General features: G+C 44.4%; 1 protein-coding gene and 1 long non-coding RNA gene across 19 annotated transcripts in view; one reads left to right on the top strand and one right to left on the bottom strand.

Moving 5' to 3' along the window:
• The window catches only part of ATP2B4 (ATPase plasma membrane Ca2+ transporting 4), a 164,761-nt gene that overhangs the window by 120,267 nt on the left and 18,261 nt on the right, over positions 1-26,233 (top strand). For 9 of the 18 annotated variants that reach the window (XM_083445511.1, XM_083445526.1, XM_083445525.1 and 6 more), the window contains 10 exons: positions 885-1,126; positions 3,746-3,980; positions 7,151-7,330; positions 8,014-8,101; positions 9,075-9,181; positions 10,240-10,431; positions 11,473-11,686; positions 14,161-14,372; positions 16,348-16,455; positions 17,410-17,592. In XM_083445511.1, coding sequence (XP_083301637.1) covers positions 885-1,126; positions 3,746-3,980; positions 7,151-7,330; positions 8,014-8,101; positions 9,075-9,181; positions 10,240-10,431; positions 11,473-11,686; positions 14,161-14,372; positions 16,348-16,455; positions 17,410-17,592 — 1,761 coding nt within the window. Of the gene's footprint in view, positions 1-884; positions 1,127-3,745; positions 3,981-7,150; positions 7,331-8,013; positions 8,102-9,074; positions 9,182-10,239; positions 10,432-11,472; positions 11,687-14,160; positions 14,373-16,347; positions 16,456-17,409; positions 17,593-22,000; positions 22,200-26,233 lie in introns of all 18 variants that reach the window. The other 9 variants (XM_083445516.1, XM_083445512.1, XM_083445513.1 and 6 more) reach the window with 2 other exon arrangements.
• On the bottom strand, positions 19,172-25,859 carry LOC310679834. The gene is made up of 3 exons (XR_014512552.1): positions 24,371-25,859; positions 23,040-24,136; positions 19,172-22,978 (listed from the first exon to the last, which is right to left on the bottom strand). It is a non-coding gene; the product is annotated as an uncharacterized lncRNA (long non-coding RNA).

The raw sequence follows: 26,233 nt of genomic DNA, 5'->3' as shown, positions 1-26,233 counted from the left end.
TTCGTGTCTGGAAAAAAATAGCATATGAAGCTCTTTTTGAAATGTCTAATATACATAAACCTTCCAAACTCTCCAGTGAGGTAGGGAAGTGCCGTGCAGTTGGCTCCTCTGATCTGGGACTGACAAGGAGAAATCTGAATACCCACCAGTCAGTCTGAGATCAGAAGAGGTCTCGGCTTCACAAATCTGACAGGTAAGGAAATTCTGCTAATATCCCTTTCTCACAGATAGAAACTGAAGCCTAAAGAGATTAAGGCTTTGACTTCTGGAAGATAAAAATAACAGCCATCTAGCTAACTCACTTTGGATTTTCGTCGTTTTTACCTCTGAAATTCTCTTCTAGTGACAGGAACCCACCATGGACAAATCCAAATGTTTTTCATTGCATATTGTTGCCTCTTTGCTCCAAGGAGCTCAGAGTTGGGGTCAAACCAGACAGAAAGTTAAGCTCCTCTTTGCATTAGCATGCATGGTTTTTTGGTTTTTTGTTTAATGCAAAGAGCATGAGCTAAAGGGGCTGATAATTACCAGGATCACAGCCAGGCTGGAGAGGGGGAATTCTGATCCAAAAGGATTCTTCATATGATAGCTGCATATATTTGGTTTAATCCTCTCCTCCAATCCCCACATTGTAATTTTATTCTCCCTCTGAGGTGGTGGGGCTCAAGGTCAGCAACTAGATCAGGTTCACCCAGGGAGCTTCATGACTGAGTAGGGATTTGAACCCACAGCTCCCTGGTCCAAGTCCAGTGCTGTACCCACTAAGTCCCACTGGCTTTCCCTTCCTGTTCTGTGCTTACCAGATTCAGATAGGGTGCAAGTGGCCATGGCTGTTTAGATGTGATTTGCCATTAGTTTACTGACACTCGTTTTGGGAAATCTAGCCACCAGAGAAAGAAGGGGGCCTCCCACGTCAAGTTGGAAACAAGACGGAATGTGCACTTCTGGGTTTTGTGCTGGACCTGAAGCAGGATTATCAAGCCGTCCGCAATGAGGTGCCAGAGGAAAAACTCTACAAGGTGTACACCTTCAACTCGGTCCGCAAATCCATGAGCACGGTGCTGAAGAACCCAGATGGGAGCTTCCGCATGTACAGCAAAGGAGCCTCTGAGATCCTCCTGCGCAAGTAACTAACTTCTCTCCTAATGGCTCTGTTGGGGTCTCTGGTGATTCTTTCTGCCATATTCCAGAAGGGTAACTGTGAGTTTGTGGGTGCAAAGAAACAGCAATGAGTCTGTCATCCAGGAAAGCTTGTGCTGTAATAGATTTGTTAGTCTTTAAGCTTCTACAGGACTCTTCTTCTTGTTGTTTTCCATTTCCCTTCTTTACCACTTTTCCCAGAGTTCCCACTGGCAATGGAATATCTAGGCAGACTCAGGGGCCTTTATTGCAGAAAGCTGGACATTTAAAAGCCAAAATAGGCATGATTTACGGTAATTCCCACAATTAACAGTTACAGGAATGGGTTTTTAAAAAGTAAACAGCAAGAGCAGGGGACCAAATCCACAGATTAGAGTCAGAAGGTAACCCTCCTCTCCTCTACTACAGTCCCAGATTGGAGCTGGGGCCTCTTTGCATTGGAAACTGTAGGAGGTCTCGGTTCAGATTAGGACTGCAGTAGGGCCCCAGGGTTAAAGCCACTACATACACATACACCAACATCCTGATTCAGATTAGCCCCCCTACACCTGCTACTTACTTGATTAAAAAAAGCAACACTCACACATTAACAGAACTGATAATTGCGTGAGTGACATCATATCTGGTTTGAGCTTCGAAGAAAAGCTTGAGTCAACTATCTAGGCTGCTGTTTTCCCTCCTTACGTTCAGCCCATCTTAACAAACGAGGAAGGGGGAGGATGAAAGATAGTTGGCGATGATGGAGGTTCTCCCAGATGCTAGGTCTTGGTGAGCTTCACAGAATCATAGGGATGGTCTACTGTTTTCCAAGAATTCTCTTTTGCTGAAAAAGCTTGAAAAAACCCAGCCCAGTCCAAACTGAGATGGGCAGATTTCATCCATCTTTACTACTCTGTGTTAAACATTGGCCAATGTCACAAACACTGGTAAGGATAAAGCAGGTACCAAACTCACACTCAGAACCGAGCATCACTGTCATAATGGTTAATTCGGTGCTGCAGTCTGGAATAATAAAAACTGTATCCATTTTCATCAAAGGAACATCAGAACTAAGGCTGACTTAGGATCAAACAAACTCATGGGTTTTGAAGTAGGAGATATCTTCTCTATGGTTCCATGCTACACATTAATTACTTGGATTTCAACACAGTTTATAGGTGCCTTATCTTTTAATATTTCCGTGATTTTTGTAACAGAGGTTCTCTCTTACTCGCTCATGCCACTGCAAGGAGTCATAGAACTGTAGAGTTGGGAGGGACCATGAGAGTCATTTATTCCAACCCAATTGCATAATTTCATAGTCTCTTCCTTTTTGCTGCTTATGTTGGCCTAGCGGTATGCCATAAGTGGAGTCCTTAACCATTGAATTTCCTCTGGGTTTTTGAAGTGGCAAGATACTAATGACACAAGTAGTTTCATGGGTTGAGGAATATTCAGTGATGCATGCTAGTTATGAAAGAATCTGCTTTCCAACAGTTATTCACTCCCTCCTATTGTGCCCACAAAATGGTATTTCCTTTCCATGTTTTTACCGTTGAAGATCATACCTGCTGCCCATTCATAGCCTGTCAAAGTCACTGTGTTCAAAAAGAGGATAGTCATGCATGTAGGGGCAGAATGAGGCCTGTGTTCTATTCTATTTATTTGTTTGATTTCTATCCCGCCTTTCTTCCAAGGATCTCAAGATAGCAGCATACATGGTTTCCCCTTCCTCATTTTTCCTCACAACAACCCTGTGAGGTAGGCTAAGAGACAATGGCTGGCCCAAGTTCATCCAGTGACTGAGTGGGGATTCGAATCCTGATCTCCCAGGTCCTGGTCCAACACACACTACACCACATTGTCCTGTAGCCGTGGATGAGGTGCTGGAAACTCTGTAGGTCCCCAAAGCATGCCTAAAAATGACCTACTCAATTCCCTTCTATTTATCCCAACTTGTCCAGTCAATGGTCCAGTCCACTGGTGGGGGGGCATTCTCCAAGAGAAAGACAGCTCTGCTCTAGACATGAGGCACCTCTCACTTTCTTTCTTGTCTACATCTGTACTGGGATTGTTTTATTTATTGTTTTATCACTTGTTGTTTGCTACCCTAGGCTTCTTTGGGAGGAAGGGTGGGGATATAAATTTAATAGATAAAATAATAAAAATGATAGAGCCATCTTTCCCCCCAATCTCTACAGCAAATGGATGTAGACCTCTTGGTCTTCTCCAGGTGGCTATGAAAGTTACTTATTACACAAACAAAATATGCATCACAATGTATTTGGTATCTCTGTCCCATTAATATAGTTGCTGAAGTTCAACAGGCCCTTAATCTGTGGACAATCTTGTAAGTTAAAGCTAGGTTAAGGCTGAAGTTAGGAATGGGCAGCAGTACAGAATTTCCATTAAAGAGGGCAGCACAACCCTTCTCATTGTTATTCTAGGAAGGAGAAAGTAGATAATGTACTCCTGTATGTAAAATAGTGTGTAATCCATGCCTCACTAAGGCACAATCCCTTTGGACCACGTACCTAAAGCTCTTTGCCTTTGCTTGCATGAATACAGCTTCTGGAATACATGTTTATCATTCCTTCTGTTTCTCCCCACCCTACCTTTGATGCAGATGCACAAAAATCTTGGACAAGAATGGGGAACCCAGAATATTTAAGGTGAAGGATCGGGATGAGATGGTGAAGAAAGTGATTGAGCCAATGGCTTGTCAGGGGCTGCGTACCATTTGCCTGGCCTATCGGGATTTCCCTGCTGGAGTTGAGCCTGACTGGGATACGGAAAACGAGATCCTGTCTGACCTTACCTGCATCACTGTGGTTGGCATTGAGGACCCTGTTCGGCCAGAGGTACCAGCACGGCTTTCTTTGATTTTTGCCTAGCGCAAGGAGGAGACAAATCACTTCTTTCCCCTGAATCATATTCTTTCGTCTCATTTGGTCCCAGCTGTATTCAAGATTCATTTCCTTCAGACCCATCTTTGTCTCCTCTCCTGATGCTTGTTCCCTTGAATGGCTCTTGTGCAAACCAGTGACTTTTACACTGGGCCTCTTCTCTAACATCCACCTTGCCACTTTTCCTCATTTGTCACTGTTAGTTTAATCACCAATTCAGACTTTCAGTATATTGGACTCCTTTGCCCTTTCCGCCCCCTCTTCTTTCCTGCTGTCACTTCCTATCTTTGCCACGGCTCTGCTTTTTCTTGAGTCCTGTGCACTGCTTTCTTATGGGTCCATCTGATTTGCTGAACTTCAGACCTGGCTTCTTATTTATCTGATCCTGCTCATTTGCTTTTAAATGCCTTAGTCCCATAAACTTTCTGACTGCCGCCATCACGGTCCTGCCTCACTCTCTGCCAGAGTTTGAAGATAACTGTATTTCCCATTTACAGTCAGTGGGTTGAATCCAATGTAGCGCCAAATTAAACTCACTTAGTGGCATGCATTTTCCACTGGCAAAGTATTTTGCACCAGCGGAATGTTGTTTTGCAAGAGGCTAGGTAACCAGTTTACTGGCAACTTTGTGGAACAATAGATTGCATAGTTTGTTGTGCAGCATCTTTCTGCTAGCACAACTGTATTCCTCTGTTGCTCAACATCAAAACTTGCCCATCCTCTGTTGTGCACAGAGAATTCTGGATACAGCCCAGAAGCCGCTGCGATGCTGTGTTTTCAATAAGGCTGGTAGTGTGAAGAAAAGGCCCCTGTGAGATTCTGGCAGCTACAGAGCAATGAGAAAGTCATGAGGTACAGCTTTGTCCTCCACAGAGTCACATTAATGGGGGGGAAGCTATACCTGTTGAATCCTACCCTACTGTGCAGTTGTTGGAGAAGTTGAGAGCTGTGTTAGGAATTGCCTGGAAGAGGGAATTTTGGCACACCCTGCTTTTCCAGTCACGGTGCTGCGGGAGGTGTGGCAAATATCTTAATTCTGTCTTCCAAGCAATTACAGAAGGGCCCAGGAACCCTGCCTCATCCTGAATGAGGCAATTTTAATTTACAAATTCCACACAGAAGCAACTGCAGGGATTCTGACAGGGAATGAAGGCTGCTGAGGGAAGGGACACGTTTTTGAGCATCCAGCACCCGCCTCCTCGGCCTGCTTCTCCCCACCTCCCACACACTGTTTTCTCTCACAGCTTACTATGGTGGTGACAAGCAGACAACTGACCTAACAGAATCAACCATCCCAGGCCTACCTCTTGATTACATTTCAGCGCTGGCCCCCTGCACGCGTCTTTCCTTAATTAGATGTTGAATTATCTGGGGTTGGAAATGGCTTTGCAGATGCCCTGCATGCAGTAGCTCTGGAGGCGGTGATTCAATTTGCTGGTGCCTTAGTAATGTCTCCTTCCCTCCCTCCCTCCCTGTTCTGGCTTGCTCGGTACAAGATAAAGCCTATTAGAGCAGGGATGCAGCAATGAAATCAGTGTTGCAGGGCAAGGCGGGAGGCTGGCCTGCCACTACTTTGCTGTCCCATAGCGGGCGAGTGGTAAAAAAACCCACCTCTCGCCTGCCCACATCGTGGCTCCAGAGGTTCCCAAGTGATGCTGCATCATTTGGGGGGGGGTGCGCAACAAGTTTATGTCTCCCTAGAGGCAAGAAATTGTGCCTATTCCAGAAAATGCTCAGAAAAAAACTTGTTGCCTGGCTACGAACCGTGCATTTTCTGAGAAGCCACAATTGGCTCCAACTCTCAGCACACAGATTTGTACCTACCTACAGTGAAATGCATGTTCGTGTGTGAGAAAGGTCATCATGCATGGACCACCCTGGGCTCCTTTGGGAGGAAGGTTGTGATCTAAATTTAATCAAGTAACAAATAAATGACAGCTTACGTTTAGGTTTTGTACAGTTCAGGCAGTAGGGGATCTGTCATGTACGAACACAACCCTTTATCAGAGCACTTTCAGCTTGCAGTTCATGGCAATTTCCTCTTAGTTCCTTTTATTTTTGACTAAGTGGAAGGCAATCTCTTATTTTTAGTCACACAAAGAAGGGCCTCGGATGATGATCGGAGGGTCCAGATTGGTTCCTATGGAGAGAGGTGGTCTTTGGCGCATTGCGGCCCTGAGCTGTTTAGAGCTTATAGGTCACAACCAGCACTTTGAATTGGGTCTGGAAACTAATTGGAAGCCTCATCATCCATAATCAGATCATTTAAAGTTAAATTAAAGTTAAAACCATTTTAAATTGTTAAAATAAATAAAGTTAAAACAATTTTAAATAATTGGGGTAATAATAACAACAAGCCCCACTAAGCAATACCCCAACCCAAGGTTCCATGAAGAACCCTGCCCTCCTAGGCCAGGTGGAGGAGGCCTGTAAGGCAGGGAGCAGGTTCTCCAAAAGTAGCCAAAAGTAGCCGAAATGAGCTACTTTTAGAGACAGAATCTGAAGATAACTGCATAACTTTTTTTGTTACTGTGTTGAAAGTCCAGTGGAAATAACTTGAACAGGATATACATCTTTAAACAAATATTTATTGCTTTCTTTTTTTTTAATGACCTACATTTGGAGCAGTTGCATTGCAGTGTTGTCTGGAATGTATGGACATAAAAACCCAAGTGAAACTTGGAACAAAATGTTGCAGAGTGAAGTGTTCCTGTTCAGCGTTCCAGCCAACCCACTAGCCCATCTTTCAGGATACTCCATTCCAATCTCCTCCCTCCCTCCCCTGGTTTTCCATTCCCCCTCACTGTCTGCATTCTGTGGCCACTGAGCCTGCTTAAAACAATTACTGTGTTGTTGAGGTGGTGGGGCTTCCACAGTTAAGGTTTCTTCCTAAGTATTTTTTTCTACTTCTGCAAACCTGGGTTTTTCCCCCTGAGCCTCCTGAGCACAGATGTATCATTTTGACCACATAAGGATCTAGACTCAGGTAATGAGTTTCCTGTTAGTTTATAGTTGTTGTTCCCCACCCTCCCCGCTCCCTCTTCAGGCTTTATCCATGATTTCCCGCTGCCTCATGCATGCACGGCCCAGCTTCCTGACTCTGTTATCTCATGGCTTTCCTACAGGTGCCTGATGCAATCCTGAAGTGCCAGCGCGCTGGTATTACTGTCCGGATGGTTACAGGTGACAACATCAACACAGCCCGTGCCATTGCAACCAAGTGTGGCATCTTGCTACCTGGGGAGGACTTCCTGTGCTTGGAAGGGAAGGAATTCAACCGGCTGATCCGCAACGAGAAAGGAGAGGTGAGAGGAATAAGGGATTGAGGGAACAGGGTGGTGTAGAAGCCACTCAGGGGCCCGGTCAGTTTATTTAGAGGACCACTCCCCGCTTGACAGCTTCTGAAATGTGTCTCATTCTGTGTAACGCATTCATTCTGTGATCTCTGGGGAATAATGAGCTTTTTCAAGCTCCTGAGAAGGAAACTCTTAGCTCTGAAGTGCAGGCTTGGCAAGGCTAGAATGCAGCTATAGAGAGGGCTTTTCCCTGCCCGTGCTTGTTTTTAATACTACAGGTATTTTCTACGGCCTCCTGCTTTGCACCTGGGCTGACTCCAGCCACTTATAAAGCTGGCTGGTTTTGCTCAGGGTAGAATCAAGAGAATTGTAGAGTTGGAAAGGACTTTGGGGGTTATCTAGTGCAACTCCCTGCAATGCAAGAATCTCAACTGAAGCATCCATGATAGGTGGCCATCCAACCTCAACCTTCTCATGCTTTATATGAGATCCATGTTAGCATGGACAGAGTGGGTTTTTACCCACATGATTGGCTGGCACAACCCCTTGGATTGTGAAATTATATTAGTTTGCCTTTAGATAAGCAGGTGTCACTTGTGAGTTCTCAGAACTTCCAGGTAGGAGGAAAGAGGAAAGCAGTTCTCAAGCTCCTGTTCCAGGCCAATTGGTGAGATTGTGGTTTTGTCTTGCAGGTGGAACAAGAACAACTGGATAAGATTTGGCCCAAGCTACGGGTCCTGGCACGATCTTCACCCACAGATAAACACACACTTGTTAAAGGTAAGGACTTCTGAGGTGACGGAACTTGCCCTCCAAAGAAATGTCCTCCAGAAAGTGGGAGGGGGAAGAGAATAGAGGGGGCAGAGCCCAGCTCCCTATAGCAGCATTCTGTGCATTCGCCTTTAACCTGCATGTGTGAAACAGACCTTTGCTTGGAAAATTATATCCTGCCCTTCCAATGTGGGAAAGAAATACTCAATGCAGCTTTCACAACCAAAAGTAGTTAAATAACAATTAAAAAAATTAAGAGAAATAGAATCATGGAATTGTAGAGTTGGAAGGGATCCTGAGAATTGCCTAGTCCAACCCCTTGCAATATGCAGCTGTCCCATATAGGGCTCAAACCTGCAACCTTGGTGTTATCAACACAATGTTCTAACCCAGACTTTTCCAAACTTCTCATGACACACTTTTTAGGCATGCATCATTTTGCGACATGGTAATTCCGTTTTACTAGCAAGTCAGAGGTTAAATTAACCCCTTTCCAGGAGCGCGGGGAGCTTTCACACAACACACCCACACACTGCAGCCAACACACTAACGTGTCGCGGCACACAGTTTGGAAAGCTCTGCTCTAACCAACTGAGCTTAGAAAACCCCTTTTTCTTCATCAGCAGGCAGACTGAACGCTTGCCGAAACAGTAAAGTCTTCAGCTGACAGTGAAACATTGGCAAAGGGGAAGCTGCACAAAGCTTCGGGAGGCAGAGAGTTCCACAGTCTAAGCACCCCAAAATAAAATATATCCTTGCCAACTATACTTAGTGGCATGTGTGAAAGGGTCTCCCTGGTGATCTTTGGTGGATAGCCTCATATGGGAAGAGGCTGCCCTTTTGGTATCATTGGCCCTAAGCTGTAACCACCACAATCTGAATTGCTTTTGGAAAATGACCCATTGCGTTGCCGCTGGATGCTTTGCTGCCAGTTTGGGTCTCTCTGTGCCTGCCCTCTACTGACGTTCCTACCATCTTTCAGGAATTATTGACAGTACCGTTGGAGAACGGAGGCAGGTGGTGGCTGTGACTGGGGATGGCACCAATGACGGCCCAGCCTTGAAGAAAGCAGACGTGGGATTTGCTATGGTATGGACTAATTGGTGTGTTGGAAACCAAATGCAGCAGCATGTGGGGTTAGTGATTTGCTTGTGTGTGCCTTGGCATAATGGAGCTGATAAGCGGTGTGTGTTAAAGCTCTGTTTTTATTCTGCTCTATTTTCTGTTTCAGTTTTTGCACTTTGCAGAAGTCAGGAATGTTACAGCTCAGGACAGAATCTCACAATCCCTGGGCTCAGTAGGACACAGCAGGCAAGCATTAGGAAAAATTGGTCACCACAGGATACCTGCTTAATACTTCTGAAGCTTGCTGGGATTGTTCTGGCAGCGGCAGATTCTGTAGTAACTGACTGCCACCGTGTGTCTGTAATGGAGTTTTGCAATAAGCCTAATTGCCTTCTTGATCTGCTGCCATGGTTCTTCACTGAGGTGCAGGAGGAGTCTGAGCAGAGAGTTACTGCCTAGGTTTCTACCACACTTTTGGTGTTGCAAAGGGGGACAATCAAAATCACCAGTGGAATCTGCAGCAAAATGTTGCCATGTTCCATACGCTCCTCTATGATCCACCATTTCCCCCCCTGCCACCCAGTTTTGTGTGCCTCCCTGCCTGTAATAGAATTATATGCCCATTGCTCAGTCCTCAGTGGGCTGTTTCAAGCCTTCCCTCCCTTAAACTTAGCAGTTGTTTTATATATATATATATATATATATATATATACACACACACACACACACACACACACCCTGCAAATTGTGAGGTTCTCTGAGGCCTTCCTCTTCTGCATGGATGGTCCCATTTTTGATACATAAGAGCTGACACTCAACTCTGAACTTCAGAAAGAGGGAGTATTTTATGTCTCAAAGGGCCTTGTATTTCCTATACACCAATCAGTTAACTCATTCATGTTTTTTGGGGAGGGGATTATGGGATTAGCCATCTAATTCCTCCTGCCATCTCGTGGTCCTCATCTGAAACTGGAAGGTGCCTGCCATTTTGAGCACAAGCCTATCTCTGTGGAGAACCAGTCGTAGCAGCAGAACGATGACCTATTGCCAGCTTGATCTCCTCCTCATTTTCTCTCCCTCAGGGCATTGCTGGCACAGATGTGGCTAAAGAGGCCTCGGATATCATCCTGACAGATGACAACTTTACAAGCATAGTCAAGGCGGTGATGTGGGGCCGCAACGTGTATGACAGCATCTCCAAATTTCTGCAGTTCCAACTTACGGTCAACGTAGTGGCTGTGATTGTGGCTTTCACAGGCGCTTGTATCACGCAGGTAACATCAGTCAAACGGAGAGGGGTTTTATCTATAGCTTAATGTTTGGAACAATTGAGGTGTCTTGGAACTAGCCATTCTGAATGCCATTCCTAGCTCTGCTGGGCCTCTTTTGTTTTGGAGCTTTGAATTTCACAATGTCTGGTCTTGATGCAGGGCAGCGTGTAAAGACCTGTGTTACAGAAATGGTTGGGCTGGATTTCAAAGGTAGCCATTTCCTTGTTGGCTCCAGCCCAAAGATCCATCTAGCATTTCCAGCAGTGGCCAACTGCTCCTGGCAGGTCTCAAAGCTGATGAAGAGAGCAATCCCTTGTTTGTCATCAGCTTCTGGTAATCAGAGGTATAATGACCCATAAAACAGAAGATCTAGATGGCTATTGCATCTCATAGCTAGCAATGACCTGTCCTCTGTACCAAGGGATGGAGAAACTGCAGCCTACAGATGTTGATGGACTACAACTCGCATCATCCCTGAACATCATCGCATCATCCCAACTGGGACTAATGGCAGTTGGAGTCCTGCAACATCTGGAGGACCATCCTCAGCTCCATACATTTGTAGAGATTATTGCAGCATGGAAGCACTTGGAAAAATCGCTGTCATTGCCTATTGAAACATCTCTGCAACTATGAAGACTGCATAGATATTATTTTTTATTAATTAAATGCAAGTTGATGTTCTGAAAATAGGAGTTGGAGCCTTAAAGATGCACAAAAGTTATTTGGGAGAAGATTATAGATCATAGAATTGTAGAGTTGGAAGGGACCACAAGAGTCATTGAGTCCAACCCCTCAAGATGCATGTGCTCTCTAAGCTAACCCCCCACTCTGTACTAAATATTTAGTAGTTTAACACTATAGTTGTAGCATTAGTATTCCTGGGCTTCCAACTTGACCATCCCTGGATGATTATACTAGTGGGTTAAGAGTTTGAACTTGTTGCATGTCAGCTCCAGGTGAGCAGCTGGGGGATTGGGGAGGCATAGTCTTGGACCAGAAATGAATTGCACTCCTTTCTGATGGATGCTTCTCCCTTTGCAGGACTCTCCTCTGAAGGCCGTCCAGATGTTGTGGGTCAACTTGATCATGGATACCTTTGCTTCGTTAGCCCTTGCCACAGAACCCCCAACCGAATCCTTGCTCTTGCGCAAGCCATATGGCCGCAACAAGCCACTCATTTCCCGCACCATGATGAAGAACATCCTGGGGCATGCTGTGTACCAGCTCACCATTATTTTCACACTGCTCTTTGCTGGTGAGAGTCAAAGATGGAACTTGCAGCCTTTAGCACAGCGGTTCTCAACTTGTGGGTCCCCAGATGTTGTTGGACTACAACTCCCATCATCCCTGAGCTCTGGCCTTGCTAGCTAGGGGTGATGGGAGTTGTAGTTCAGCAACATCTGGGGACCCACAGGTTGAGAAAGGCTGCTTTAGCAGGACATGAAACCATTAGGTTGGGTCTTGGAAATCTAGGTTCTCCTTTCCCTATATCTACCCATACTTCCCTTCTTCCCTCCACAAAAAAATTGTGGGCCTTCAACTTAGCTGGCAGTTATCATTTATAATAATTCTATGGTAGCCATTGGTTGAGTGGCTTAGCATACAGGAAAGTTTTCAAACAAGGCTTCTCTTTCAATAACATGAAACTGATCATGCAGCTGATTCTGATAGCTGGCTACTCTCCCATCTATGATGTAGACTGCCAGGAGCCAGTGGCGGAGCAACATGCTGCAGCCCCCGGAGTGGAGAACAGGCAGGGGCATGGCGCGTTGTCCGTAAGGGCGTAGCACATATCCCAAGATGGTGTGGCACGCATCCTGGGGGGGTGGCTGGGATGACACCCTTTCCCCCAAATGGTACCCGGTGTGGCGCGCTCTCCCGCCCCCCTTTGTACACCAGTGCCAGGAACAACTTCTATGTATGATCTTGCAGGGTTCAGAGGCAGAAATTCCATGGAAAAGTCATAATGAAGACCATTGCCTGTGCTGAATTTCTGGCTGTTGTGCAGCTTTGACACAGTCTGTCAGGAAAAGAGAGTCTCTGTGGAGACTATATGACCAATACATTTAATCCTTGGCCAAGGGAAGAGCTTTAATCTAGGAAATTATGCCTTTCATCAACACAATTTAGCTTTTCTTTTGCCTTTTAAAAGCTGTTTTACACTGGGTTTTCCTTCAAGTGATGTATTTAAATTTGGACAGGTTCAAGTACAAGTTAATTGGACTTCTTTTGGCTTCAGTCTCATAAAGGGAGCTGTCTAATTTTCCAGCAGCTCCTTATCTAGGACTGACAATCCTCATTCCAAATACAACCCTCAGTCTGCCCTGAGAAGACATTAATGCAAATTGCACCATCCTTTTTGTGTGCATGGGTCTGGTTTGTATCATCCTGTTGCCACTATCTGAGACTTTGCAGAATGCAGACTTTGGCAAGTACAAGTAATGTGGAAGGACAGGGAATCAAGACAAGGATAGACGTCTCACTCTCTGGATTCACTGGCCTGATATGTACCTCATATTAAACCATAATTTAAAAGAAACTATTCCCACCACGCTCATTCCCTCGCTCCTGCTGCGGTACACAAAAACACAAGCCAGAGTCTGGGTTGTCATGTCATCTAAACCTATGCTCATGGTTTGAGCAGCGAGCCCATGCACATTGAACCATAGTTTATTTTGAACTATGGTTTGATGCATTTTCTTAGTTCCATGATTAGTGTTTACATTCCATTTGGCTGGTGGAGTTTAAGAAGGCTGAAGAGCATGTCCCTTGGCATACACAGCCAATGAGCTACTGTGTTGCCTCTGTGCACTTCCTTGGTAACTGCAGGGAGCAGCTCTCTGCAGGGTGTTTGCAGAATTGCAGCAGGCTCTCTTGGAATGGTGCCACCCCACGGTTGCTTCTACAGATGGGCAGTCCCTATCTTTTGATACCCTGTTTTCCTGGAGACACTAATGTCACATTATATTTGTCCCACACTCATGAGGGCTAGAAGCCTAGCTTGGATTTTGGACTTGTTTTTTTAATGAAAGGTGAAATTCTCAGGAAAACAGAAATACACAAGCAACAGAAAGTCCCCAAATATGAAAATGTACCGAACAAGCCTATAGAGAACAAAGTGAAAATGGATACACACAAGATAATAAGCAATACACATTCTTGATGGAACACCTGTTATTAGCCTGCTTTGCCAAATGAGTCTTTTTCAAACATATCCCAGCAATGTTGAGTCCTTGGGAAGAAATATTTTCAACCGTCTTCTTAGGGAATGAATCCAAATTCTTCATGTGCATCAACAAGATCCTTTATTGGCCATTAAAACAGTCTAATATTAGGCAAAACAGTGTTACATTGGGTGTGTATATTGCTTTTTGTCTTATGTATATCAGTGTTTATTCCCTTCTGTATATGGTTCTTCAGTACAGTATAGCATATTTTCATATTTTGGGTCTTTCTGCTGCTTGTGTATTTCTACCTAGGGAGCCTTGCTGCAAGTTGTGCGTTATCCTTGAATTCTCAGGAAGCTACTTGCATGCTGGAAGAACAAGCCTGTGCTGTTCAGAGAATGAGTTGCTTAACGGCATGCAAGATATGTTTGCAGTTAACCCTGGTTTGGGGATTGTGTTCTCTACTGTGTTGTATAATCACATCATAATCTCTGGTGTCTATGTGTAGGGGAAGGATTGTTGTTATTCTTATCATTTTCTCTTCAAACTCTTCTTCTGCTAGGTGAGAAATTTTTTGATATTGACAGTGGCCGGAACGTCCCCCTCCACTCCCCACCCACTGAACACTACACCATCGTCTTCAACACTTTTGTCATGATGCAACTTTTCAATGAGATCAATGCTCGCAAGATCCACGGTGAGCGGAATGTCTTTGAGGCCATTTTCCGGAACCCCATCTTCTGCTCAGTGGTGCTAGGAACCTTTGTTGCCCAGGTAAATTATATCGGCTAAGAGGCAGGCGGGAAGGGGATCATGAGGAAATGGAGAGAGAAAACTGGAGGCGGAGGGGAGAGACTATGAAAGGGAACACTGTCAGAAGTTGTTGTCTGAAGCATGCTCCTTGACCAAACACCATATAGCTCTTTGTTAGGCTGACCACAATAAGGCCTTGTATGGGCAATCCATCCAGAAGATAAATTGTATATCGAGGAGTTAGTGATCTGACAAGACAGGCCTACCTCGCAAGTGTGTGTGAAAACAGAAATAAGATGATTGGATACGAGAGTTCTCTACTCGTGGGAAGGAGAACAGCTAGCATGGAGAAAGATCTCTTCTCTGGAACCAGAAAGACAGTCTCCAGGTCATCTCCAGAGGTGCAAGTAGGCAAAGCAGAGAAAAAGAGTCCTCTTTCAGTCATGAGAACATAAGAGCCCTGGCGGCTCAGGCCATCCTGTTCTCACAGTGACCAATGGAAAGCCCATGAGCTGGGTTGGAATGCAGTAGCAGTCTCCCTACCTGTGATTCCCAGGAGCTGGTATTCAGAGTCAGATACTGGCTCCCTCGTGAGTGGAGAGGAATTGCTTCTCTCAGGATACCTCTGCTTTATTCCCACAGAGCAGACAGTTATATTTTAGTGTGTTCAGCCCACATAGACCTCACCCCCTGAATGCACTAGCCAACAGGAATGTTGCTTCAGCCCAGACACTGGGAGCAAGGGGGTCCCTCTGAGTTGTCAGAGGTCTTCAAAGGTTTCGTACAGTTATGTCAGGGAGGACAGGGAGCCCAAGGGTTAGAGTCAAGGGGAGTCCAGCCCAGTGCAGACATCCCTCAGGGCAGTTTCCCTGCTAAAGGCTGTGGGACTCCTTCGTCTCTCTCTCCTTTCCACATAGAGACCAGTCCACTACAGTAGCTGAGCCATATGGTATTAGCTCAGCTTTTCCTGCAGCTCCACCTTCGGCTCAGGCAGTTCCATTTCCCGCAAACTTGTGTGACATCATTCACAGGGAATAGGCCAAACCATCTAAGCCAAAATCTCGTCATCATTTTTGCAACAAGTTCTACCATGTATCAGCTGATGTAATGCATGGCTTGGCTACACCCAAGGCAGATGCCCCAGATGTTCCTCTCACATCTGAGGAACTCTTGCTTTCGGACTTAGATGAGTTTCTGAAATGGACTGAAGTGGCTGGGGGCCCCAATGCAGATGCTTCAAGGCACATTTCGCAGCACTTGAGCCCACAGCTACATCCTCCAGCAGCCTTCACCTCTCTGAACCAATCCGATTGAGAAGTACCTGGACACATGGTAGAGATGTCTTCCCTTCCAATGCCTTATAGTGGAATCTCACTGAAGAAAACTCTCATGGCTAGTCTGCTGGCTTTCATTATGCACATCAGGGCAATAATACACATTGAAGCTTGGATCTGATTGTGTGGGTCCATGTTATGGCGCTCTGGTAACATGCCACTCAAACCGGTGATGAGGCTAATTTTTGTGGTACTTAACAAACTATGTTGATGCATTCAGGCATGACTCTCATAGAAACGGGCATAGAAATGGCCCCATGCTGTAGACGTGGTATTTACACAAAAGAGCTCACCTTATGTGTGAGGTATCACCAATGCACTGGCGAAAGTTCCTTTTCCAGTTTTATCATGTGAATAAGCACTTTTCTTATATGATGCAAGAATGGGAGGAAAGGGAGGGTCCCTTGAGTAGGTCTGAAAAATAACTTGAAGCCACCTTCTGTCCTTTGTCCAAAACACACCCTGCACAAATGTAGCTAACTAGAATGTGACATGCAAGTTATTGTATGTTTTTGTCTAGTAACATGCCATGAGTTATCCAAAGAAAATGTAAAATGTACTGTTTTGGAAGGTAACGATTCTTTCTGTACCTCCATGGTTCTTTTTTTCTTTTTTTTAACCAAAGCTGATCTGACTATGCTCTTTTTCCTCTTATGCCACAGATCATCATTGTAGAATTTGGTGGGAAGCCCTTCAGCTGTTCTGGACTCACCTTGAGCCAATGGTTCTGGTGTGTTTTCATTGGTGTTGGAGAGCTGCTTTGGGGACAGGTGAGCCTGAACAAGATAGGGCCATGTTGTTAAAGGAAGGCTAAGCACCTGCCATACCTCTGAGTTATGGTACACACACATACACACTTTGCAGCTATGTGGGTGCAAAATTTGGTGATGCTGTTAATAGTCCAAAGTGCTTTATGAAGACAAGACTCGCCTCCAAAAGCATAGCAGTCTTTAAGCTTAGATCAAGGATGGGGAACCTGTGGCTTTCCAGATGTTGTTAAGTCTGCCTCTTTCATTGACCGTTGACCATTCTGGCTGGGACTGATGGGAGTTGGAGTCCAACAACAAGTAGAGAGCCACAGGTTTTCCCAGTCCTGACCTTAGATGTCTAAATTCAAGACCCAGGCTTTAAAGCAGAGAATGGTCAGTTCTGTGCTGCCACAAAACTGAGTGAATTAAGGAGGCATGATTGTCACTTCTATTGCCATGGGGAGTTTTCATTGAGAATAAATTCATCTACATTAGTAACTCTAATTCTGTCATTGGGAAGGAATTCCTTCCTTGGGAAGGAAATGTTGTCTACTCTTTCTTACAACCAGCTTTACATTCTCACCCTCTATTTCTCTCAAGCAAACTGTGGTTGTTCTTCCTTTCTCCCTGGTTTCCTTCCTCTGAAAGTGAAGTCCTTTCAAATGCAATTGCACACATGTGAAGAGTCATTTTGTCAATTGCACAGGCTATATGAAAAATGTTGTTTATTCTGTGAGCCAGGCTGAGGTCCTGAAGCTGTCCAAAAGATTAAACATAAATTAATTAAATAAAGCAATAGATTTTTGTTTTTTAATGCCATGATAGTGTTTAGCACTGCTTGGGATGGCGTGACCCAACTGCATGGAAAAATTGTCCAGAGTTATGGTGCTGACCAGATAAGTGTCTGGTTTTTTTGAGACCCAAAATTGTACAAAGCAGGGAGGAATTAACCTTGAGTGTCCTGTATGTCTCTAGTTGATCAGCAGCATTCCAACCAATCAGCTGAAGTTCCTGAAGGAGGCAGGCCATGGCATTAACAAGGAGGATATTAATGATGAGGAGTTCACTGAGGGTCTAGATGAAATCGACCATGCTGAAATGGAGCTGCGGCGAGGACAGATTCTCTGGTTCCGGGGTCTCAACAGAATACAGACTCAGGTACAGTTTTCATTTCTCCTCTGCTAGGGACTTTTGACTGCCTCCATTGGCGACTCATAGCTGTGTCCTCTCCTGCCATAATCAGAGCCCATCCCAGTGAAATCAGGGCTGCGTGCCTTGGAAAGGGATGTGTCATTCACACTGTTGGAAGAGTTGGGAATCAATGGCCTGAGCTAGTGGTGTTGATGTACATGCAGCTGAGCAGATGCACTCACCTGGGCTTTTTCTAAGCATCGGTGCTTGCTTCCAAGGCAAGTCTCTGCATGCACAGGAAAAGATAGAGCATTTGATGCCAGCCTTCTCTCCCTGCCTCTGTGATGCAATTCTTTGCAAACAAAAATAGCAGTCCTGCTGAGCTATGCATGTGGTCATTGCTCAGGGTCCCACAGTTTGCCTCCAGATCTTTGCAGCCCCACTAAATATTTGAAAAAGGACAATCCATCTTGCTGTTGATTTACACTAAATCCTTTGCCGCTTTTGCCATGGCCCTTAAAAGTGAACCTGGATAAAGCCGTTACTTGTGGAGGATTCCACAAAAGGGAAGAGCGAGCCCTTGTGAAATCAAGGGGAATGTGTTCCCTACCGTTCATGGACTTAGGCTGACAGCACAGCAGAGAGTTTCCTCCTTCTGGAGGAACAAACACAGACCAGGCTGTAGATATTTCTGATGGTAAAAATAAATTCAGCCACTTCATTCAGGGGCAGGTCCCCCCGAAGATTCCAGATGAAGATGAAGTTAACATTAACCATTCCTTGCAGATATATACACACAGAGACCATGATATTGCAAGAACTTGCATTGGCTTTCCAAGTTCCAGAACCTTTCTTCATAAGTTATAAAATGTGTTTTGACAACTATTCACCGAAAACAAGGTTAGAATAGTTGCGCAGACACTGTGACTCCAAGCACATTCTTAGATTCTGGATTCTTCTCAAGGAAGTGGCATTCACAGAACAGAAGTCAGCTGCAGTTTCATGTAGCAAAGGTTGCATCCACAATACATCAACTTTCATAAGGAGTAAGGACTGTCTGATTATTAAAAAATACCAGCAGCAACATCCATCTTCTTGAACTTGTATAGCCTGGTCTAGATTGTTGCTTTAAGACATTCTTTTAAGAAGAATATAAGGAAAGTTATTTTCAAATGAAATGGCTCTGACCTCACTTTTTGGGCTGTTTTTGCATATTGGGGTAATTAGCCATCTCAAGGCCTTGCACTATCCTAATGTAGCAACCTCATGCAACCAGCAATCATCACCAGTCTTAGACCCCCACCTGCATTTAAATCAGTATCATTCCACTTTAAACAGCCATGGCTTTCCCCAAAGAATTCTGGGAACTGTTAAGGGTGCCAAGGGTTGTTCGAAGACACTTATTCTCCTCAGAGAGCTACAGTTCGCAGAGTTTCACAGGATAATGGATTGACTGTAATACCTCTCTGAATATAGTAGCTCTGTTGAGGTAATAGGAGTCTCCTAACAATGCTCACACCCTTCACAAACCACAGTTGCAAAATAAAAACACAAAATACATACCATAATAACAAACAAAAACAATACCCCCCCAGTATTATTATTATTTTTAATTGTATGATATTGCTATAAATATATAGGGCAGATGGGATTTTTTTTGTCATTACTCTGAGTTCAGTGATGAGAGTTTATTTCTGGGGCCTTCCTAACCACTGGTGACAACTCACTGTTGCATGATAGTTATTACCATTATACTAGAGATGCTGATATAGTGTCGCATAATTTTTATAAATCACTACCCTGGGCTCCTTTGGGAGGAAGGGTGCGATATATATTTAATAAATACAGATGAGGCGACACTAATTTCACTGTTTTCTTCCTTCTGCCTGCCAGGGGATGCACTAGTATTTAAAAGCCAAATCTAGTGTATGGTGTATCCCAGTAAGCAGGAGAGATTGATGGGGAAGATAGAGCCAAAGGAGGAAGGGACAGAGGGCAAGTTGAGGACTGAGCTTTGTGGGAAAGAGGTCCTAAGTTAATGCTCAGCCCTTTCCTTTTCTTTGTATGCCTTGAAAAGTCATGGAAATTTGCTATTTGTCCAGTTGCTTGCCTCCATGATAGGAAACCAAGCCCTTGAAGAAGGCAAAATGATCTTGGGTGAATGTCTGCATGAGACCTGGATATGAGTTATATTTTACATGTATTTTACCATTGTGATCTGTGACCACCTGGGATGTGGTTCTTTGTACTGTGCATTGTTTTAAAAATATTGTTTTGATCCACATACCCAAGTCACATGCAAAGGATGAAATGAAGACCGAACCTACTGAGTTTGCCAAAGGTTGCATGTGGGCATACAGTTTGACGCAGCATCTAGTTGTTTAAAGTTCTGATGCTGTCTTGTATCAGATGGGCAAGGTCACTGTTGCATGTCACTCACCGCCTAGGATGTTTCACTGTGAGTTCCAAGGAATGCAAAGACCCATCCTGGGTCAGAGTTGTGCATCACTTGAGGAGAAGTGTCTGTGTTTAGTTGCCTGTGCTGGTCCACAACAAAGTCTTCAGAGGGAGAGACGTTCAATATTAGAAGTGCTCCTCTCTATACTCCAGACATGGCAGATGATGGTAGGTACAACCAGACATAATATGGTATTGCAAAGTTTCCTGAACTTTAAGAAACCCTCATCAAGCCAATAAGGAAGAAGTGACCAGGTCCAGTGTGTGAAAGAGCTGTTTCACTGATGGAGCTTTGCATGTTCACTGAATGGACGACGCTGCCTGCTACAGCCAGCACTATGCAAATGTGAGACACCTTGAGTGGTTGTGGGGATTTTTTTAATGTGTGATATGTAATGTAGATCTAAGCAAACCAGCCTTGAACCTGGAAACCAAAGGTCCTGGTAATGCAGATTCTCCTATATCTGTCTTCCTTCGGGAAAACAGTGGGGATTCTTTTTACTGCTTGCATGATTAACCACTGAAACAGTCTGCATCCAGGATACAATAGCCACAGTCCTTCCCTTCTGAGCAAAAGGCATTTCCAGCTGAGATAGAATGACTTGCCAGTGCTTAGAGCAACCAGAAGTTGTACCAGTGCAGCAGCTTTTTCTGCCCTTCCCTTTCCAAAACCAGGAATGATACAAAGAACACTTTCTGCTCTTGTGATACCTCTGCATGCTGCTGTGCCCTTTCTGCTTTGGGATGAATGGACAAGCTGCTGCTGCAATTAATTCCAGCTTGGTTGTTATGTGACTTTGTTTCCTAATGTTGGCCAAACGAAATGACCCACTCTGATTCAGGGCCTGGACCTTGGCAATAAGCCTGGCTGGCACACACCACTCCTGGTTAGAGTTTTCTGCCATTGGCCCTTTGTGTCCCTTGGTGACATTTAGAACCCACCACACATGTCAATGTGCAGGCTGCACTTTTGGGTCATTCAGACTTCGGCCTTCATGCTCCTTCTTCCCGCTGCCTTCATATAAGATTCCCACCACCTGCCGTCTCACCTACACATTTAAAATCAAAAGTGGTTTGACTACACCAGAGGTGGTAAACTTGTGGTCTTGCAGATGTTATTGGACTTCAACTCCCATCAGCCCCAGCCAACATGGCCAGTGGTCAGAGTCATGGGAGTTGTAGTTCTTCAGAGGTGCCCCATAGCTGTTATAGTCAAATGCATGTGATGAAACTCAGGCAACACCTAGGAATAGTGATTTGTAGCAGAGTTGTGGTGTGGTGTACGTATAAATATGCTTAATAAATTTGTCTCTCCCCTGCCACCAGTTACTCTGCAGATGCACATTTATCCTTTGCAAAATGTGTATCTGGAACTCTGGAGTGGGGGTGGGTAAGTCGCTTTGGGATGAATTGAGGCAGGACAGTAAGAGGCCAGGGAAGGGATTTTTTTAATACCTACCTATCAAATTTATACGCTGCCCATCCATGTAAATAATAACAATTCCAGGGCAGGCTACAGGAACCAGGCTTAAAAACAACAACAAAACCAACAGATGGAATATAAACACCAGAATAAAAGTAGGAGTTAGGCTTCCCTCCTGCAATTTCTCCACTACACATTGGCCCATCTCAACACTCCACAGCAACCAAGATGTAGACCTGCAAAGTTTCATTATATGCATTTGCACATAACACATAGTTGGACCCTAAAATATTGCACCTGCTGCAAACACAGGAATAATTGGGGGAGAGAAAGGAGATGGCTGGGAGCTCTTGGCTGAGGGGCTCTACGTTTTGGATGAACTGCTGAAACTGTTTACGGGGATGTCTTGGGTTTTTCCTCTTTCCCCTTCCACTTTGGTTCCTTACTGTTTGTATCTGTATCCTTTGTCTGCCCGGTTTCCCCTTCCAACTCTCCCAGTTCCTTTTCCTCTTTTGAATGTGGGACAACGCTATCTTACTCTCTGATTCTTTGCAGATGGACGTAGTTTACACATTCCAGACCGGCGCCTCCTCTTTACAGGGAGCCCTCAGGAGACAGCCTTCCATCGTGAGCCAACACCACGATGTAAAAAATGTTTCTAGCCCAACCCATGTAGCTCTTTCCTCCGTCAATTCCACTCCCACCACTTCTGCTGCTGCTGCTGCTGTTGCTGCTGCATCTCCTCCTGCGGGCAGTGAGTGATAGTCTATTCAATGCATGACTTCCTAATAACCACCAAAGGGCACTCGCACAGACCTAACCAAACCTGTTCTCTTTCCCTTTTCTTTTAACCCATAACTTGATTCATGGTTTCTTGTCTTGAGAATTGGGAGGAAGTGCGGGAAAAAGCCATTCTGTTTATATATTATATACAACTTTTTTTAAGCTCTTGCATCTTTTAACTTTTAGTTCTTTCTGGTTCTTTTTTCTGTTTGTTTGTTTTTCTCCTACTCTATTGCAACTTTTTGTCTTTCTCCTCCTTGCAGGACTGAATTATGACTCCCATATTTGGGTACCCAGAAAGTTTGATGCTCTTATTAGTGGGACAGCAGAGGGGAGGGGTAGTTTAGTTATCAGCCGCAGCTAAATATAGAGATGGGCAAATGTCTCTGTCTTGCTTTCAACAGGAAGTGCTCCTGCTGATATTATTTTCCTCCTACTCTAATCGTAATTTCATAGAATTCATAGAAGTGTAGAATTGGAAGGGACCGTGAGGGTCATCTGGTCCAGTGCCCTGCAATGCAGCAATCTTTCACTCAACATAGGGCTTGAAGCCATGACCCTGAAATTAAGAGTCTCATGCTCTATCAACTGAGCTGTTCAGGGATTAATTGAAAGCAGCATTTGCCCTTGAAGGGTTCTGGAAGGCTTAGGCTACAATCTTGTGCACCTTTACTTGGTAATAAACCTTATTGCACTCAGTGGAAATTACTGTGGAATAAACATGCTTCAGATTAGGCAGTTAGCACCTGACTTGGCAGGGGGTTGGACTCGATGGCCCTTGTGGTCTCTTCCAACTCTATGATTCTATGACTCTTATTCAGATCAGGAGAAGGTCTCAGGGTAGCAGGCTTAGCACCATCAGTTTCAAGATTTTGTTTGGTTATGTATCAAGGCAAATATTATCAGGTAGGACTGATAAAGTCTGCTGGTGCTGTTGAGTCCTTAGGCACTTCTGAGAATGAAAGATCAGCCCTCCTCTTCTATGCAAACATCTCATTCCTTTTCTTAAAAAAAATAGGGGTGCAAATATAATATGTTCTGTCACCATACAGATGCTCTTGATTGGGAGGAATCTCTTGTAATCAACACTGAGCTATTATTAGGGGTAGGATCTCAGTCATCTAAACCGGGAGCTTGTATTAGCACTCTATAGCATATCATGTAATCTGTGTAAAATCCACAGCCTTTTAGTTTATGTCAGTGTGCTGCTGGTTACAGAGACTTCTGTGGGTCTTCTGTTTTAGTTAGACTTCCAAGCCAGACTTAAGTCCTTTACTGAAGCTAAACTTTGTGTTCTGCTTCTACACTGGAATAGACTTTGCCTGTGTGCACAAAATTGGGTGGCTTAGTTGTTCAGAAATTGGATTTCTACAAATGCAGGCATTGGTCCAGTTCACATATTGCAGCAACCCATAAATGATTTCCTATGAATGCACTTTTCTGGGCATGAACCCTGTCTTAGCATTATGTCCAAACCAGGGATTATGGTTTGTTACAATATATATATATAGTTGATCCAAGAACAAATGTTGGTCTCCCATGGTTTGTTGGGAGTGAAAGAAACCACAATTCCTAGTTCAGATGTAACTCTTAAACCCAGGGATCATGGCTTTTTTTTCTCCAAGTGAAAGCAAGGAGGAGCAAAGTGACCCAGATTGGTGTGTTTATGGTAAACCAATAATGTGGTGTGTCAAAAGAGCACATTAACTTTTCCTGCGCAAAGAGATGGCAGGTGTGAAAAGATGGTATACAAAAGAATATTTACATAAAACAGCAGTTACTAATTTTTCTCATTTATCTGGGGCAGTCATTTATGTGCTTTGCTGTACTATAAATAATATACATATATTGTCCAGAAAGGTTACCGTATTTTTCGCTCTATAAGACGCACCAGATCACAAGACACACCTAGTTTTTGGAGGATGAAAACAAGAAAAAAAAATATTCTGAATCTCAGGAGCCAGAACAGCAAGAGGGATCGCTGCACAGTGAAAGTGGCAATCCCTCTTGCTGTTCTGGCTTCTGGGATAGTTGCGCAGCCTGCATTCACTCCATAAGACGCACACACATTTCCCCTTACTTTTTAGGAGGGAAAAAGAGAGTCTTATAGAGCAAAAAATATGGTATCTTTAAAACAAACACACACACACACACACACACATCTATGCTTCTAGAGTAGCCTTCCCCAATCTGCTGTTCTCCAAATGTTTTGAACTACAACTCCCATCACACTTGACTGTTGGCCGTGCTACCTGAAGCTAATGGGAGCTGGAGTCCCAAACAAAAGTCTGGCGGGCACCAGGTTGGGTAAAGCTGATTTAGAATAATACAATTTTTCCCCCATGTTAAGAGGTGCTGTCCAATATTTATTGCTCTCCAGCATTTATTTATTTATTTGCTTGCTTTAATCTCCTTTTTTTTTTACCGATGTTTCAAGGAGGAGAATTTTCCTAATCATTTACATTTTGCACGTAGCCAACACTGACATTTTTATTTTTATGCATACACCAGAGTTTCTGAAGAAGTGCAGCTGTTGCCAATTACTTATCTATATGTGCATCTGTGTAATAGTTTATTAAAAAGAATATGCTCAGGTTATATGCATCACATTCAGCAAAAGAAGCCCCCCCCCCCCCCAGCACACAAAATATTACTTCTTAATTTTTATCTGATTGAAGAGGGCTTGATAGGAAAAAGAAAACGTATCATCTGAGTGGATAGCATGGTTTCTTGTTCTATAACAACTGCATCCAAAACTATCCTTTTCCTTTTTGGACTACCTATGCAGTTTCTTACTTGATTTCTGCTACTCTTTAAAGCTACATCTCTCTCTCTCTCTCTCCTTCTTTCTCTTAATACCTGGTGGAAAGTTCTACAGTGTTTAAAGTCACCAGTCCCAAAATGCTGTGTTCGTGAAGGCTGATTGATTTAGAAAAGGAAGAGCTCATGAGTACATGGAAAGGGGTGGGTGGTGTGTCCATATCTTTATGGTTTCCTTATTGTAGACCATGTGAAAGGATTCCCGGTTCATTTCAAGAAAGAAGAGGTAAGATTCTAAAGGAACTATGGCTTGCCAAGTGCTCAGAAGGTAGCAAAAGAACATATATCCTATTTCCTTCCACTCGGAAGAAAGAGGGAAATGCCTCTGTTTTCACCCTGTTTGTTAATAACCCAGCCCTGAGCAGACAGCTGCAGAACTGAATCAATTAGCATAGATCACACTAATTGATTGTTCTCTTGGTGATGGATCTGATTATTACATGTGTTACAAAATACAAAACTTCTTTTCAGGAAGCTTTGCCGTTAGCCTTTTTCAGTGCTTTTTTTCCTGGGGGTACACAGCAGTACGTATACCCCTAAACATTTTGTGAATCTAAGTTCGGCCTCATTGAGGGGCAGTATTTCAATATGAGTAGGAAAATGAGTGTACCCCAAACTTTTTTTAGGGGAAAAAGGCACTGGCCTTTTTAGAGGTTCCTATTAGGACCAAAAGGCAGGAAATAAATAATGTGATACATTTTCTACCTGTGCTTCATCTGTAACATGCACACCTTTGGCATAGGTGAAGTAAAGTACTTTACCCTCTGACATGTACTAGGCCAGTGGTAAAAGATGCAGAATACCGTATTTTTTGCCCTATAGGGCGCACCGGCCCACAGGGCGCACTTATTTTTTTTTGGGGGGGGGGGAATAAAGAAGAAAAAAATTATTCCTCCCCCCCGAGCCCCAAAGAGCAAAGAAGCCATGACAGCGAGCGGGATAGATCGCGCTCGCTGTCCTGGCTTCGTTTTTAGCCTCAGAGCTGGGGGTCCAGGAGCAAAGGCGAGGTTGCGCAACCTCGCCATCACTCCCAGAGCTTGTGGGGCTGGGGGTGGGGGAAGCCTGAGCTTCCCCCGAACCCAGCCCCCAGAACAGGCTGCTATCCGCACGCCTTGGGAGCCCGGCGGGAACTCCCGCTGGGCTCTCCAGGCTTGCGGATATCTGCCTGAAGCCCGGGGTGCGCCC

Source organism: Podarcis tiliguerta, assembly GCF_965153285.1.
Source record: "Podarcis tiliguerta genome assembly, chromosome: 6".
Classification (NCBI taxonomy): domain Eukaryota; kingdom Metazoa; phylum Chordata; class Lepidosauria; order Squamata; family Lacertidae; genus Podarcis; species Podarcis tiliguerta.
The sequence above is the reverse complement of the archived record's forward strand: the minus strand, read 5'-3'. Positions and strand labels throughout refer to the sequence as shown.